This window comes from Brachycentrus maculatus, unplaced genomic scaffold (genome assembly GCF_059751285.1).
Source record: "Brachycentrus maculatus isolate JH-2025_06_01 unplaced genomic scaffold, ASM5975128v1 h1tg000823l, whole genome shotgun sequence".
NCBI lineage: Eukaryota > Metazoa > Arthropoda > Insecta > Trichoptera > Brachycentridae > Brachycentrus > Brachycentrus maculatus.
Window position 1 is genome coordinate 30,128 of NW_028281551.1, and position 19,153 is coordinate 49,280.

At 34.4% G+C, this 19,153-nt stretch overlaps 1 protein-coding gene across 8 annotated transcripts in view; it reads left to right on the forward strand.

The window, feature by feature from the left end:
- The first annotated feature begins 2,641 nt into the window (after window positions 1-2,641).
- dlg1 (MAGUK family member discs large 1) overlaps window positions 2,642-19,153 on the forward strand; it is a 115,216-nt gene continuing 98,704 nt past the window's right edge. For all 8 annotated transcript variants that reach the window (XR_015838974.1, XM_088275220.1, XM_088275221.1 and 5 more), the window contains exon 1: window positions 2,642-2,923. Coding sequence is in view for 7 of the 8 variants with exons in the window: in XM_088275220.1 (XP_088131346.1) it covers window positions 2,905-2,923 (19 nt within the window). In the remaining variant the exon portion in view is untranslated. The remainder of the gene's footprint in view (window positions 2,924-19,153) is intronic.

Sequence of the window (19,153 nt, forward strand, 5' to 3'; positions counted from 1 at the left end):
ATTTTCCCTCGCAATAGTTTAGTATTGCAAGTGAGAAAAAATAAAATCAAAATATTTTTCGATGGCGGGTTCTTCAAATTAAAAATTATATACTTCATTGCCTTTTCGCCCCTTCAAACCCTTATCTGCAACCAATGAATATAGCACTGCTTAAAAAATCGACGCAGTGTTATCCTGATCGTTACGTGAAAGCAAGGTGCTGCTTTTCAGGTACCATTCCAGGGATAATTGAATTAATATTAAATTGAAAAATCGCAAAACGGTATTTATTTAGAGGAACCTGAAATTTAATAGTTTCCATGGCGGACAAAAGAATAATAAAAAAAAACAAACGATTCAGAGGAGGTAACTGGTTGATTAATTAAGGAAAAAATCAAAATCATGATCATTAAAAATCTCTTCTGATCTCATCTTCGAGCAAGAAATCTTAATTTTTGCATAATACAATAAGTGTTAAATTAAAGAAAATGCTTTTATTTAAGTTACGAAAAGTATTTGTATATATTGGAGTAACCACGATACTTATCGAATATTTCAGCTTTATAAAATGTAAATAAAAATAATAATTTTATAAAATTTATAAAGAGCAATTTTTGTACAATACTACGTCAAGGGCGCTTCACTGTGATTATATAACGGAAAAGAAAATTGGGGACTAGCAAATGCATTTTTAGTATTTTTTTCTAAAGATTATCTTACTCTTACTGTTCAAAACTGCTCGTGGGAGATCATTACATGCTATCGGCCCGCACAGCAAAGACACGGTGACCAAATTTAGTTCGATGCTTGTGGTCTGGTTAAAATACTTTACCATGGTAGCCGATCGAAGCGTAAGACGTCTATCAATCAATTCGTCTGGTCAAAGTGTTACCAATTGCGATTCATTTATTACTTTTATAATTATTAAAATTTTTCATCGAACTTTTGTAACCGCAGTATTTTAATTAATATCTAGATATTTAATAAAAATCTACTTATAATAGTTAATTTGCTCATATCCCAACAGTGTAAAACAAAGTAATAATGAAAATGAAAAAATCATTATTTGAAAAAGATTGGCTCCTGTGCTAAAGGTCTTAAGTTTGATGTTTAGGGGAATCAAAATAAATACGAGTGATTTTTCGCTCTAATACTTACTTAAATGTAACTCTGGACTGGTATCTGAAGCGCAGGGTTTATCAAATTTCCTTTATATGTTTAACGATCTAATTAACGATTCTGTACTAAGCAGTGCCCTATGTACTATCGGGTTTCGATTGATTTGGTCGTTCCAAGTCTTTCTTGGCCACCCTCTTTCTGTTTTCCTATTCACATTTATCAAATATGCTCTCTCAGTCATTCGTTCGCTCCACATAACCAAACCACATGAAAAAATCTTTCAGAATATTTTTCATTATCCCGAACTAGGCTGCGCATTCCTTTATATATCTTAATTTTTTATTTTGTTATATGTTCATCGATTTTGGACACATTCTTTCTTTTTCCAATTCCATGTTTCGACTCCATACATCAGTGCTGGCACAAGCATTCCGTTATGAACTGTCATTTTCAATAATTTATTGACTAACTTACTAACCATCACGCCGCTTCACCGCAGGAGTAGGTAGAGAGAACAGAACGCCACACCACTCTGTCTTTGCAAACATTTTTCGCCTTTTCAACATTCATGCATCTCCTCATACATACCTACCCGCCGATTATTTCGACTCCTGATGTGACCGCTTTCAAGTATTTGATATACCTGATCTTGCCCTTTTCCAACTGCATCCGCATAAACTTGTTTTACTGTTTTTTCCTCACTCATTCGTTTCACACGTTCAAACCATCCCATATGTTATTTGTATTTTTTAAATGCTTTTGTTTACAAATCTTCATCTTCATCTTCAAACCCTTATCCGCACTCGATAGTGCATAAGGCACTGCATCACATAAATGCAGTTTTATCTTGATCGTTGACACATGAAGGAAAGGTGATCAGCCCTCCGCTTCATGTATCAGTCCAGGGTAATATTGAATAAATATTAGAGTGAAAACTCACTTACAGTAACCCCTTCTATAACGATGAGATAGGTACCGCGTTATCGGAGGAAAGTGATAGGGTGTAAATGTTTTAGATTGTATTTTAAATTAATAATGACTCATTTGAGTCCGTTCCTCTGGTTAAAATGTAATAATAATAATTAAAACATCAACCCCCTAGAGCGTTCACGTTATAGGGGGTTTACTGTATATTTATTTGACCCCCCCTGGCAATCGAACCCGGGACCACCAGTACGGTAGCCGAGCGTGCTGATCATTACGCTACGTAGGCGGACAAAAACGATTATTTTAATATTTTATTTAAAAAATGATATTATTAAATGATAAGGAATAAAAAATACATTTTCCGGAGCGTCGAGTATAAATTTATAATAAGTTTTCCTACTCGGTACAACCCCAACCGAGTTTTGGCGATCGACCAATCCTGTCGGTCTGTGTCGGTCTCGGTTCAGCCGAATAACTCAACCAGGAATCTGGCAATACGCAACAAAGTCAAACGAACATCTGCCCGTTTGTTGTGATCTTTTGTTTGTCTCTATTTCTTTTGATTCGGTGGTAGTACATGTCTGCTAGTTGTCGGCTGGCGGGAGCCGTACGGGCCAGTGTGTTTCAGCCGCGGTGGGTTTTGCTTGTGCGCGGAGAGCGTCTCGTCCTGTGCAGTACAATTCGGGTTTAATTGGTTACTTTATTTTTAGTGTCGCCTTAGTAAATATTACTAAATGTTAAACAAAAAATAATGACAGTCACCTAAACGCTAACACAAGTGAGAGAACGCCTCGAGCGTTCTGTGCCAGCGAATGTGCAGTTTTGTTTTATGATTTTAGTGAAAAGGTGAAAATAATCGGGGAAATAGCCAATATAGGAATGCCAGTCAGGAAGCAAGGTGGGTTATGTTGCAATTTTTGTTATTATGCGGTTGTATTTGTGTTCGAGTGTGTGGCGTTTTGAACATTTATGTCACCTGTCATGGATGTCAATAAGGGTACATTCCCCTCAGGGTTGGTTTGCGTGTGGTAGTATGTAGTAGGATCTCGTGGCTTAGGGGTGAGTGGGGTGCTATGCCGTTTGCCGTAGTACTGGGGGATATCAATAAAAAAGTGTTGCCGCGAATATTACGCAAACACAAATACAGCTCCTGTCATTTTCGTTGCACACTTATACCCGATAATAACTTGTCTTCTGCTCCTTATCACAAGCTTGTACGAGTACGAATATGCAACCCTGAGAGTCATATAAATTGCTGCTAGTATCCTTCTACTTCTGCTACTTCTTCATTCCTTTACATATATAACATTAACGTCTTTCATCCTGAGCACCATCACTAACGTTACTTACCATTGTTTAATAAATTTGACGAGCGTGCCTTTGTTGTTGCGGGATAGATTGTATGACAAATGCTCTTTAAACATGATCTTAAGTTTAAAAAAAAACTTAAAACGCATTTGTTTGCTAAATCACTTCCACATTCTCCTTTTCCCCATTTAAATCACAGTGAAGCGGCCTTGAGGTAGTATTTTACGAAAATGACGCTATATAAATTATCAAAAATTATTATTATTGATTATTATTACGTCATCCATATCCCATCTAATGTATTTTACTTCTTTATCCAAAGATCCAATTACTTTGGCTTCACATAAATTACAATCAAGTAACCCAGTGTTGATCCGAAGCGGTGCCCTATGCACCATTAGGAGAAAAAAAAATCACAATACTCCGCATGATCGTGGGTGCAAATAAAAATAGTGTTATTTCATTAGGTTACGTGGAATAGACTCACAATCAAGATGACTCTGCATCGATTCATTTTATTGATTGGGTAGCGTGTAATGAGAACAGGAGTCGTAATATGTTTATACTCATCAAGTAAAGAAGAAATTAAATACATATTAATTATTATTTTCATATCGTAGTCATGCAGGAGAAAGTGACCAAGTGCATTTTTTACAAAAACGTCATTGACTATTTGATATCTTACTATCTTAATATTGCCCTGAAAAAAATCCAATGGATTTTAAACTTGAAAGTATAATATATTGACTTGAAGTATAAAAATGACTAACTGCATTGATGTTTATTTTCTTGCCAAGCAAAAGTGACTTAAATGGCCCTCCTGAACATTTTACGTTTTGTTAGTTGGTCACTTTCTCCTGTACGACTACGATATGTATATTATCAATTACGCTAAATTAATATTAGGTACGGATTCCGTTATAATGTTAGAAAATGTTTCAATTCTAGCAAAAAGTTACATTTCTAATATTGCAGAAAAAATCCTTTAATTGCAAATCTGTCCTGTTGACTGTATTCTATCGAATTCTTAATTAAAGGTGCAACAAAACGTGACCAATCCCGTGTTAAACCAATATGAAATCATTACATCGCACCAAAACGTAACAATTTTCCAATTTTCCTGATTACTTAAAATCATTTATAATGGAAATGCAGCGTTTTGGTGAGGACCGCCACAATTGTCACATTAGGTATTCAAATTTATGTCATAACATTAATTTATCTTCTTATGCCGTAGATTTCATAAGTTTGTGAGACAATGAGTATGCAGCCCCGAGTGTTCTATCCATTGCTACTATTATCATTTTCCTTTCGTATGGTATTAACTATTCTTCCTCCATTTTCTTTCTCATGTAGCAATAACGTTCTCTAACCTGTAATCCATTACGTCATCTGTATTCCTTTAAACTGAATATATTTTACTCTTTGATCCGAAAATCTGGACTTTCCCTTTATGTAATCATCAATTGAGTTAACGTATCGTCGTTGCTATCCAGTGCCCTATGCACCACTTGGGAGAAGAGGCCAAAAAAAACGTTAAATTTTATTAAATATTACTTTTATTTAACTTTAATAAAGATACTTAATAAGTTTAGCAAAAGAAGGATGAAAGTGATTGCAGTCGAAATGCGTTCCCTCAGACGAATGTGCGGTAAAACGTTGTATGATAGATGTTTGAATGGTGATATAAGGTAATAATGCAAGGCGTAATAAGCATCATCGATATTTACATTGGATTTTGTGCAAAGACAGATTGGTGTGGCGTTCTATTCTCTCTACCTACCCGTGCTGGGAAGCGGCGTGATGGTTAGTTAGATTTTTGTTTTGTTTTAATGAAGATACTACTATGTCCAAATTCTAAAACATTGCAAGTGTAGTATTTTACTAAAATGGTGATATATTATATGGTATAACTTATCAAAAAGTATCCGTTAATAATACTATTGTTATCCAAACGTCATGTGGTGTCCTACTCTATAGGTAGGTACTCTGAAATGTACTGTCAGAATAAATGAATCAACTGTTTTCATGTCATCTGTGTGGCGCGCTTTTGATCTTGACACCTTTTTATTCATTCAAAATTGCATTTCAGTCAGATGTGGTGCGAGTAAAAAAGGATTGATATTTCAGAGATACATTTAAGGCACAGTATTCGGTTAATCGGAACTTAATTTCTCTAAATTCAGGTAACATTTTGCGTAATTGATTTTTGTCATAAAACACCGTTTATGCATTGAAAAAATAAGTTTTTCTTCGAAATAATTATATGGTTTTGAAAAGAAAAGAATTATTGAAAGGTAAGCAGTCAAAAAAAAATCTTACTGTACTTATACATATTCTAAAAAACAAAAAATATCCAATATACACTCATTTAAAAAATCGATAGTGAAGAGACGTGTGACCTCTCCTGTGGTCGGCCGGTGATTGAATTCTGTGTTTGCGAGTTAAGTTTATAATCTTCTTCAACCCCTCATCCACACCCGATGGTGCATAGGGCACTGCATCATATAAAGGCAGAGTTATCTTGATCGTTAACACATGAAGAAAAGGTGATCAGCCTTCCGTTTCAGATACCAGTCCAGGGTAATGTTGAATAAATATTAGAGTGAAAAAAAATCACTTTTATTTATTTGACCTCCTACCTTGCGAATTGAACACGGAACCTCTAGTGCTGTAGCCGAGCTTGCTGACCATCACACTACCCAGGCGGACAATAAGTTTATAATAGATAAATTTTTACATAAGTAAAAAGTTATCTATTATAAACTTATGTAATTGTCGGGTTGTGGTCCCGTGGTAAGTGTCGCGGACTCTTAAATTAGAGTTTCTCGATTCGAACCCACTCTACCACAATTTGATACATATTTCTAATAATGAGCCGCTTAGGCTCACAGAAATAGTATGAACTTGAAAGATTTGTGTAAATAATTAAAATACAAATATTAAAAAAAAAATACACAATTTTGTCTATGGTGAATATTCTACGAATGGTATTTTTGGAATAGAATGTATATTTTTATATTTCTCTATGGATTAAATTCGAGTCGCCCGCGTCTCATTATAAAATTTAATTTGCATATATTTTCAAAACTTTTTCCCGCGCATTATTTTCGAAATTCAAATTATCTTAGTTCTGCATTTAAGTCAGAGACAAATTATTACACAGTTAGGTACGCATATAAAATGAAGTCTATTGTAATAAATAGTTTTTGCCGGGACTTACTCAAAGGCCGAGACACTCTAAAAATGTTCTTGGCTGAGTTTCTAGAAACCAGGGCTGGTAGCGAGCTAATTCTTTATTGATTTCTTGTTTTTATTTTATGATTACATAGCTTAATTAAAATCAGAGCATATTATTATCAAGCTTACATAGGATCTTACTAGGGAGGAAGTATGTACATACTACAAAAATTATTTTTGGTAATGTATCCAAAATGAAACAAAATTATTGGATTGAATTCCACTTTTATTTTAATGTATACGACGTTATATAATGTGACGCGTTTCGTCTTATCAAGACATTTTCAAACTCATGATCGTGTGACGTTGTCTTTTTTTATTGTCTGCCTCCGTAGTGTAGTGGTTAAATATTTAGCTACCTTGCTGGAGGTTCCAGTTTCGATTCCCGGGGGGGGGGGGGGTTATTATAGAAATGTATTTTTTCACGATATTTTGAGCGTGTTAAAAAATATGAATTATCTAAGCTTAGGAGTTATTTTTTACATTTTTGACATCTCAAAATAGATGAAAAAGCATAATTCTGGAACGGAATTCTGGGCAATTACAGGGCTTACGACCCTCACAGGCTTGGTTAAGTGACCACTTATTCTTCTTCATCTATGTTCAGATGTTAAAAATCTATTTTATTTTTTCACTAAAATGGACTAACTGGACTGGTACCTAAGGCGCAGGACTCAACAACATTTTCAATTTGTAGTTTATATCGTCAAACAACATTTTTAATTCGTTGTCTATATCGTCCAAGAATATTGTCAATTCGTTATTATATCGTCAAACAACATTGTCAATTTTTAGTTTATATCGTCAAACAACATTTTTAATTCGTTGTCTATATCGTCCAATAATATTGTCAATTCGTTTTTATATCGTCAAACAACATTGTCATTTGTAGTTTATATCGTCAAACAACATTTTTAATTCGTTGTCTATATCGTCCAACAATTTGTCAATTCGTTTTCATATCGTCAAACAACATCGTCAATTCGGAATGTTTTCATATTGGATACAAAGGAGGCGTCTTTTTTGTATACGTAACAGGGTTTTTCGTAATATCTCATCACACGACCGAGAGCCAAGTGTAAATTTGACAAATATAAAATAAGGTTATCTCATAAGAATCTCTCATCTCTTTCAATCGCAAAATACTGTTTTTACAGAATATCCTTTATTGTACTGAGAATTCTCAAGGGATTTCAAATTGCACAAGCTTGAACTAGTACGGGTATACAACCCCGAGTTGCAAATCCATTTGCTATTCTCCTTTTCCTACCCATTATTTATTTTCCACGATGAAAAAGTGCAATGCTGAGGTGAGCATTATCGATAAAATAAAAAAAAGGCGTGTTAAAATGGTTTGAGCATGTTAATTGAATGAACAAAGAAAGAACAGTAAAACAAATGTATGATTATAAAGATCAGTGAAACAAATTACGGCTAGTGTGGAGATGCATAAATGCGGAAGAGGCGAAGATTATTTGCAAATATAGATTGATGTGTCATTCTATTCTCTTTACCTACCCCTGCTGGGAAAAGGCGTGATGGTTAGTCAAATAAATAAATAAATTCAAATAAATAAAAATTCAAACATAGCTCTAAATATTTAAAATAATTTACTGATTTAAGATTTCACATTCGAAAGATTAATTGACTCTCCTGTAATTTTTCTTAAATGCAGTTAGGATACTTCTCCATTCAGGAGACGATATAATTAACGATCAAGTTAGCACTACGTCAATCCGATGGGGCACCTACCTATTAGGTGCGATAGGGGGGGGGGGGGAATTTGTAGCAATAATAATTTAAAAATTCTATGATTTACCTGTAAGTTTGAATATGTTGAAGCTTAAAATAATATTTTTTAATGAATGAAAAATATTACAAAAGTGATGTATTTTGACACCTCAATTTGCATAGACGAAGAAGAATATGGAAGCCTGGGTATTTACAGGGCTTACAACCTGTCATGGGCTGGTTTAAGTTATGACTTTATACACGTGTATCATTCACCACTCTACCCATGTTTGACAACCACAATGGCGAATGTTACACGTGTAGTGGTGAATGTTACACGTGTATAAAGTGGCCACTTAAACCAGCCTATGGGAGGGGGTTAGCCCTGTAAACACCCAGATTTCCAAATTCTTCTTCATCTATGTTGAAATATCAAAATAACAAAAGTTAGGAATTAAGAAGAATTTCCTAAGATCTTGTAGAAAAATGATTTAGTCAGGTTCAAAGCAAAATTGTTTTCAGTATCATAAAAAAAGTTTGTTGATAATGTAACTTTTAGAAAAAATGTATTATACTTATAGCTACGTAAAAGCTAAAACTGTTCACTGGGATCTTTAAACAAAGACAATGGTTTTTTGTTCCTGTTTTAAAACTAAACAACTTTTTGCGATTAAGATTTTACATTATTTTTCATTTATAATCATTCTATTTTGAAAACATTACGTTTTGGCGCTACTAAACGTTTAAATAAAAGAGATATTTGATAACAGAACAATAAAATATCTCTTCAATTAAAACGTAATGTAAAAAAAAAAACCTAACACTACTAGAAAATTTGGTAGCGGTTTTACAAACTTGTTTTAATATTATTTGATTCGGCATTAATTTTGTGGAATGACATGTAAAGTATTTTTTTTAAATTAAACACTTGAATATAACACTTTAATGAGTTTTATTTATATATACGAGAAGTTTCGAAAACTTACAGATGTTTTCATCTTCTGGTACAAATTAAAACTAACGAACAAAAATACATTTAGGGGTATATGTATATATATATATATATATATATATATATATATATATATATATATATATATATATATATATATATATATATATATATATATATATAGGTTAATAAATATAGGAAAGGGAGGGGGTGGGTTAAGGAACAAGATATAACAATGTATTTATTTTGATTGGCAGTCACAGGAATATTGAAAGCTTTTAAATTTAAATTCGCAGTAAAATCGCGATACAATTTTGTTTCACATTTTCTATCAATTTCGCAACTTGGTTAATGAAGAAAAATTGCTTTCCAAAAGAAGGTCTGTCAGGAATCCCAGATGCTTCTGTATCAGATTTGGGAATGCGGTGGGACAACTTTCAAAAAGAAAAAAAAGTACCTGACATAAAGTTTGAAATCTAGCTAGCGGTTTTGCATAAACAACAGGGCTTATCATGGTCCTATTTATGCTCCAACTGTATTACTTTTAAAGCCTATAACTGAATGTGAGATGAATTAATCTTTATGATTGAAGTTATCATAATTTCATGTAATTCCTGAGTGAAAAAAATCAGCCAAAAATGCTATCCATAATTTTAATATTGATTTTCCCCTTAAGTATTCTTGTGACGACTATCCAAACTCAACGGAGCAAAAAGGCACCGAAATTGATCAAAATGATGTTAACTCAATCGTTTATAAAATGAAGACTGTATTATAGGGACATGTCCTTTTTAAACTTTATAAGTTTGTAGCATATCCCTGAGTGTCACCATTTCGTGTCATTCTTGAGTGAAAAATTCTAGCCAAAAACACTCTCCAGCATGATTCATATATTCATTTTCCCCTTAAATATTATTCTGAGGACTATCCACACCCAACGCCAACGGTGTAAATAGGTATTGAATTGGATCAAAATGATATTAACTCGATCGTTTATAATATGAAGACTATTATTATGTGTATGAAGATTATCAGTCTTACCTAAGTTTCAGGTTTTTGGATGTAAGAATGAAATGTAATTTTAATGAGATACAGATAACCTAAGTGAGGGAGCTCTGAAAGTTTCTGTTATATGGAAAAGTAACGTTTTTGTCGTCAGTAATTTGACAATAGACAAATATGATACATACCATAAATAATCAATAAAAAGATCTTTTATGTACATAAGTTTTTGATTTTAGTAAATGGGTACTTAGATAGGTACATAATATATATGTACAAGGCTATAAAGAGGATTAAAGTTAAAAGTCAGCACTTTAACTGACCCGGCTACCTTCCTTTATTTTTAAAAAGGATTTTTTTTGAGGAAATATATTTTGAGAAAGGACATTAATCATACGATATTCATCTTATGCCGGCCCCACACAATGGGTCCGGTATTGACCACGTTTGAAAAATATTTTTGGTGAACGTGGAAAGGGAAAGAGTATGTTCTCTCTAATTTCTCTAAATTTTATAAATATATTTCAATATAGTTTTTTAAAAATAAATACTGCTTGGTATGAGACCGGATAGCTCGGTTTTAAGACTGCATGATCTGGAATGAATTTATTTTTTAAAAATTATTTAACAATAATAAACCCTTATCCGCACCCCAATGGTGCATAGGGCACTGCTTCATATGAACGCAGTGTTATCTTGATCGTTTACAGATGAAGAAAAGGTTATCAGCCCTCCGCTTCAGGTACCAGTCCAAGGTAATATTGAATAAATATTACAGTGAAAAAATCCCTTATATTTATTTGACCCCCCCCGGGAATCGAACCCGGGACCTCCAGAACGGTAGTTGAGCATGCCGACCATTACACTACGGAGGCGGACAAAATTATTTAGAGAAGAAATTTCTTAATCTAAAAATTAATAAACAATGATAGCGGTATAATAATTTAAGTTTGGGTAGAACATTTTTCCCTTTATACCAAATATATATATATCAAAATATTTTGTATATGTGTATTGCCAGTATTTCATAAATTATGTATGCTATTGAAATTAGAATATCGATACACAATTGCAATTATGACTTGACACGTTAAAACCAATCAGAAGCTGAAATCTGGTCATATGAAAAGTCTGCGTAACTGGAAGGCATGTATGACTAGATGTATGGATGAAGAGCAGTTTTTTTAGAGTAGGCAATAACGCCCCTTTGTGGGGAGTATTGCCTACTCTAAAAAAAAGTACTTAAGTATTTTAGAGAGCGCAAGAGGCCCGAAGAGACATATAGAAGTGCTGAGAAGTAATCAAAATATTTTTATTCCTTGGCTTTCTATGAGGGGACAATTTGAATTTTTATTTTTCCCTTTGACGAAAATGGAGGGCGCTTGAGAAAAAAGTTTGGGAGCCTGTGATGTAGAGGAATCTAGGAGTATTTGTCAGGATAAATGAGTATGGCGTTCCATCATCTCTGCACGGAAATGGCGTGATGGTAAAATAAGTAGTAAGTTTTCTTCATAACAATGTTAAAAAAAATACTTATGACAAGGGGGTCCCAAATCAAAAAAGTTTGGGAACCTGTGATGTTGAGGAATCTACATCACAGCGTTTGTGAGGACAGACGAGTATGGCGTTCCATCATCCCTGCAGTGGAATGGCGTGATGATAGAAGTAGTAATATGTTTTATACATGACATTTGAAATATCCTTATAATATTTATTGATTTGTGTAATGTATGGTGGTTTAGTAAAATAATTAAAATAAGTCTGAACATAGATGAAGAAGAACATGGATAAATAAAAGTGTCTCTGCTAAATCAAAACTTTTCTGCATAAATTCTGCCGCGAACTCACACATGAAACGACGTATGAACTATACAATACACGTATGAGTTCCAAAAATTTATTTGTAAGGTTTTTTTATTTCTATTTTATTTTAATTGGAAATTTTACAGAACAGTAAACATACGAGTATAACGAGTAACACAAAACAGGTATTTGTACCATTCCAGTTACAAAATTTTACATTTTACGTTTATATTTGAAGCACTAACTTTGTGATTTTCTATTTTATAATTAAAATGTAACTGTTTTAAAATCACTATAAATATTTTATTATAACTTAATTATAATGTCTACCGGTTAGCTTCGAAACCGGTAGACATTATCAAATCACATTTTAATTACAAAATTTTACATTTTTAATTTTATATAAATACTTGGAAGAGGGACGAGAGAAAAAGGGAAAAGGGAAAGATCAAAGCTAAAGTCAAAGATAAATTATGTGAAAATAGGGATACACCACGATATGAATATCGACTTACTATGTAAGCGATCTCAGATTATCAATCCGAGTAGAACTAGCCTAAGACAGGTCAAGTAGCCAGACTTCAATTTTCTTCATCATCTATGTTGAGATGTCAAAATTTTAAAAAATAATTCTCAAGTGGAGAAACCAAGATTTGTAAACAAGAACTTGGACACACTCAAAATGTTGTAAGGTATTTTTTCATTTCCAGTCCATCTGGTAGCCCTGGTATGAGAAGTGCGAACCCCATACGAGAATAACCCTCGGTGCGCGCGTTTGAGGGCTAGACGGCAGATGACGGTAGATGACGGCAGATGGACTCAGACGAGTGGTCCGGTAATACGGTCCCTTACCAAATCACGTCTCGTGCCAAGTGCCAAGTATGCTCGTCAATGCCATTACCGACGACACTCGCTGTTCGATACAAGACAATGCGTCGCTATTAATTTATGTTGTATTGGGAGCGGATCAAGATCGCGAAAGTGAAGAACAGGAACGGATTTAGAATCACTCGACCACACTCTTCTTCTTCTTTTTCTTCTTCGTCACAATCTGTTTAATGATCGGTTTGGTTCTTTTATGGTCAGTCCCCACCCGTCTCTTCGACTCGACGTACCCGCTACAGCACATGTCGGAGATAATTTAAATTTAAAGTTTAAGCGTTAGCGATTGTAATAGTACATTTATTATTTTAAATTAGTTTGCTTTGACTGCTCGGAAGGTTGAACATTTACTCTTTGACTCTCAGGGTGTAACAGCATGGATCTTCAATTGTATATCTGAGGAACTTACTTGGGAATACTATCTCTCATCAAATGATAACACTTAAATCATTTTAACAAAGGGTTTATTCGAGGTTATGTAGACAACATGTTTACAGGGTCACAAAGATTTATAAATACTAATTATAACTACATATTAATTCTAGAGACACTGTACCAGACTAGATTGATTAATGTTTGTATGGATTGTCAGAATTTCAATTAACTAGGATGAAACAATAGTACCTAAGTTTTTGGAGGTTCACGAAATGTCAAACTGTCAAACCGCTGTACAGCAACCTCTGGCGAGCAGAGCGGCAAACTTGAATCCGCTAGATGGCGCCGTCAATGGCAGGACGTGGCACACTGGAAACGGTTGAAAACGACGACGTCATCTGGACACCTGAAGTGGCTGGACGAAGATCTCTGACGATGGACCATTGTAGACTTCGAAGCTGGAGAAATGAATCTGAAGATATTACAGGGCACGAGGCCAATATAGTTGGCGGGAATTAGAACACACAACGCCCGCGTGCACGTGTTTGAGAGGCTATAGTTGGCGGGAATTAGAACACACAACGCCCGCGTGCACGTGTTTGTGAGGCTATTTCAGGACGGAAAACGTGCCCAGGACACAATGCCTCTCACAACTTGGCTTGGCTGAGATTTGGATCCATCCTCCGATATCTTGGCGGAGGGGTACGTGATGTTTGTGTCCGACTAACTCTCGCGAGGACACAAGCCGGAATCTGGCTAAGTCTGGCTATGTTGGCTCCATTTCCATAGGTTAACTTCGGTTCGGATCACAGAATCGTACATTTGAACTAGGAACACTAGAGCACAGATTAAATATATAAAAATAACTTTCTTCAACAGATTATCGACGTAGTTTCATGATAAAAACCACAAACCAGCACAAGCACGTGCGCTCGGTCGGACCGACCAAAAAAGAGTGGCATGGGGGGGCTGAGTTAAGTAAAGTGGGGGAAGTGAAAACCTGTGGCTAGTCACGTAGGCCGAGTGAACCACGTGACTACATGATGATTATTTAAATTTGACGCGTAATACCGTTTTGAGTATTACACGATCAAGATAACACTGCTTTTATATGATGTAGTGCCCTATGCACCATTGTGTGAGGATAAGGGTTTGAAGAAAACGAAGTTAAAGTGGGGTCGTTCTTTGCAGTTTGTGCCTTCACACATGCCCTCCGCAATCGTAAGAAGCAAGCCTGGGTGTCGTATATTATGGCCTATGTATTTGGCTCGCTGTTGTGCTACTTTATTTAGTAAACCCTAGACTCCCCAGCAATGCTTGATACATCGTTGTTCCGACTGATAAAGCCCCAACATGCGCCTGTAGCACCACACCTCAAGCACATCCAGCCACACTTTCTATAATTTATGTTTTCAAGAGATAGAAGAAAAGTCCACAAAATTTTGAGTGTGCCCAAATCTTTGTTTGAACATTTGGGTTAGAACATGATTTCACAAATCTGTGTTTGTTCACATAGACGTTATTTCAAATTAATATCTCAACATAAAAGAAGAAAACTATGGATTAGTCATATGAAGGCAGAATGATAAGTCCTGCGCTCTTTTTGAGTTTATTCATGTAAATACGACTAGTTTTGAGAACTACAGATGTTCTCATCAACCAGTTTTATTTTCACATCAATTACCTAAGTGTTTTATATTCTATGTTTTGTAGTCAGTTTCATTAAAAAAACATAATCTGGTTAAAAAAAAAAACTTAGTGTGAAACTATTGCAGTCCATTGGCTTATGGGTACATACAGGGTCCACCCGTAGCAGAATTTGTACTCGTATAAGATTTTTAGACTTTAAAAACAAGTGTTAAAGTTTAAAAACAAGTAAAATATTACTTTCTGCTTTAACAATTTTAAAAATAGGAGAGCGTTGTTAAGTACCTACCTATGTACTATGCAGACTACGTACGACGCTCGTTCCACCCAAATTGGGAAAAGAGACATCTGCGGGAAACTACTTAACTTTGAAATATCCGAAATTAAATCGGAATTCCGAGCAACCAGAGACAATGGGGACCTCCTTATAATGAAAATGTCGGACAATGGGAGAAAATTACGCATTTCTCACTACCAATAGCGGTTCGAAAATACGAAAAGACGTCATTTAAATGCACGTAATTATATAATATCTCAAATCGTTTAATCATTTTCTGCCATGCCATTCTTTTTTTTTTGTTCCCCGTGACATTTTTGGGATTGTGATTTTTGTGATTGGAAATTCTGGTGATTTGGGGCATGTAGATGTGGTGCAAAAATGGTAGAGAAAAATGAAAATTTCAAATATGTCATTTTTGACCAGTTGAATTTTGATAACGGCAACATTGAAAACCGCATTCGTGTAATGAAAATGTTGTATTTAACTTGTACGTTACTTGAAAAAATATTATTGAAAGACGGTAGGTACGGTGAATTAAGGTTGAGGAAATTTATTAAAATTTGTTTTCTCAAACATGGTAACAATTTTAGGACTGTAATATATGAAAATTATACACATAAACTTACTAACTAATTATCCATCCCCGCAGGGGTAGGCATATGGAATAGAACGCCACACCGCTCTGTCTTTCCTAACATTCTTTGCCTCTTCCACGTCCATGTATCTCCTAATCCATATACGTCTATTATTTACACTCATGGCGTAACCCCTTTCAAGTATTTGACACACTCGATCATGGCTTTTTAAAGTTTTTTCCGTCTTTCTCTTCTCCTATTTCAACTACTTTCGCCTTATAAATTTGTTTTACCGTTCTTTCCTTGCTCATTCGTTCCACATGTCCAAACCATCTCAATGCAACTTTCTCAATATTATCGATAATGCTTATCTCAGCCCAGCATTCCGTCCTTATATCACCATTTTAACATCAATCGTACATCGCTATGCTGTATATTCGTGTGAGAGATCACATTTATGCGTATTATTTATGATTTTAATCATAGGTTTTTTGATGTTAGAGGTCATGATTGTTAGGGTTGTAAGGGTTGATTCGTGCCAAGTCTCATATTGAACGATGTCACGTGGCAATCAGATGGCGAGAGGGTTAATTCTTGCGTAATAGGACTTGGGTGTTGTAATAACATTCCCGCAAGGTTCATATATCGGTAACTTCAAATAAATATCCTTGTTGATGTATCACCCTTGCCAGAGTAGTCGCAGTTAAATATTATTTTGACTCATGATAGATCTCGCGCTGCGTGTTCTGTCTTGCGCATGTCTTGTTGACTCTTATACAGAATGTTCACTTCAATTGGACGTTTTACAAAAAAAAAACGCCTTACAAATCAGAATGGACATTAAACAGACCAAATTGGACGTTATATTGTATTTTATAAAAAAATTAATTCATATTAGTACTACATATACCTTCAGTGTGAATACCTACCCGCATCATTTATTCTTAAGACTAGCTTAAGTTAGCCGTCAAGCTGGCAAGTCTGCGCGGCGCGCAGTCATAGTCTGTGCGCGCGATGTGTACTCAAGTTTCAGACTAGATGTTCAATACTACTTTGAATCATGAGTACTTTGAATACCTTTTTGATAATTTTTTATATATTTTTTTAAAATACAATATAACGTCCAATTTGTCTTGTAAAACGTCCAATTTGATTTGATGAACGTCAATTTGCTTTGTAAGGGGTTCAAATTGATCTGTAAAACGTCTGATTCGATTTGAAAAACCCCGGACCTGCCGCCTGCAAATGTTCCCTGGAAAACAACTCGTTACATAGATTGGATTCTATAGGTTATGACAGATGACAATCTTTCCATAATACGAGGTTACTTTAGGATGGAGGGATGTGTGCGGTGTTTAGTCCGTGACATATTCCAATTCCAATATTTTCCATTGTCTGTCTCTCTTTACAGTCTACGATTCTGCGCCGAATATAAAAAAGGGGGAAAACTATTGTAGTGTCCTAACTAAGCAAACTAAGGTTGTTTTTGTTATGTTTCGATCTTTTCATATTTTAAGCATGTACTTTGTCTATGTTTATTCTGGTTGTTACAATATATCGCTTGACCTCATCTCTAAGCTCTCGTTATTTGAGACTATTGATCCCAGATACGCGTATGATTGGATGAATTCGCAGTTTGCTATCTAGTAAAAGATAGAGATACCTATTTGTTTTTTTTTAATTCATCATACACATAATCACAAATTACAATAATGTGCCCTCCCTAAGTTTTCCCGTCCCCAGGGTAAATTTTTAATCAAAATAATAATATAAAAATAGAAATATTTGTGTTTTTATTATTTGCACAAATATTTCAATTTCATACTATTTCTGTGAGCCTAAGCGGCTCATTGTTAGAAATAGATATCAAATTGTGGTAGAGTGGGTTCAAACCGAGAAACTCTGACTTAAGAGTCCGCGACACTAACCACGGGACCACAACCCGACACAATATTTATTTTACAATATTTATTTATAAAATTTTATGAAAGAAAATTGTTTATGATATGCAATACGACATGGCCGAATGATGCGATCTATTTCACATCACCCACTTCCATTATCAATTTATGAATAGTTATTTTATATTTAGTTTCTATTTTAATGACTTTGTGGAGAATGGAAGCAGGTTTATTTATTTTATGAAAATCAAAGTTCATTAGACCAATGTATGTGTGTGTTTTATTTCAGGCGTTTCTGTGTTTTTTATATTGTAGTACGTTCTCAAGTATGTTAATTGTGATTTGTGTGCTTTGCTGGGAGGTGTGGTCTTGTGTTATGTGAGAGTAGTTCTTAAATGCTTACATCGCTCATTCCTTTCAAGAACGTCATAAATTAAAAATCTTCAATTTTCAGTTGTGCATGTTTTCGGAATGCCCAGAAAATGTACTATATCCCAGCTAAAGAGGCATATTTTTAACTTAATATTTACCCGCTACAGGGCAGAAAGTGTTGTTTTTGCATTTTGAAGAAAAGGTTTTGTTTAATTATTTTTTTAAATTTACTAAATATTTTTCTAATGGAGAAAAAACCTTCAGGTTTAACCTAAAAAGATCTGTTGCACGGTAAAAAGTTCAATAAGTGGCTTGATATTTATTTTTAATATATTGTTTTATATTTTTAAACTTTAAAAACGTTCTCCTGAAGAATCAAGTTTTTTGATTTATGACGTTCTTGAAAGTAGTGAGCGATATATGCATGGATTATTTTAGTATATAGTTAATTGTTTGGCTGTCATAAGTTGTAATTTGTTGAATATTTCATTAACGATTTTATGCAACAATAACACTGTTTAATAATGGATTACTCGTACCATCCCTACCAATAATCCCATACTGTAGAATTGACTGGTATAAAGCTTTTAAAATTTTTACTAATTCTTTGGATTTATTATTACGACATTTTTTTAAAGCTGTGAAAATGTCTCTAGACAAGGTCTGATACACCCCTGAGCTAAATGGGTTACAGACCTTGATGGGTGCTTAAGTATTTTAATGATCATTCGTATCAATGATGAGAAATTTAAAAGCGTGGTCTTATAATAATTTATCGCGAGCGTCACGAATAGCCTTAACAACTGAGCCGGGTTTATTTAGCTTTCTGCAAATAAAACTAATAGGAGACAAAACATTTTGTACGTAACTACAATTTTATTACTTGCTTCACGATATACTCGTAGAATGATTTGTACATGAATATATTTCACTAGCTGCATGTGTAATACGTATAAAATAAATTCCTATATTTGGCATTCATCAAAATTGGTTAATTGGGGATTTCGATATGTTCAACTCGACATTGTCAGGGCTGAGATAATTCAACATTGTCAGTCGA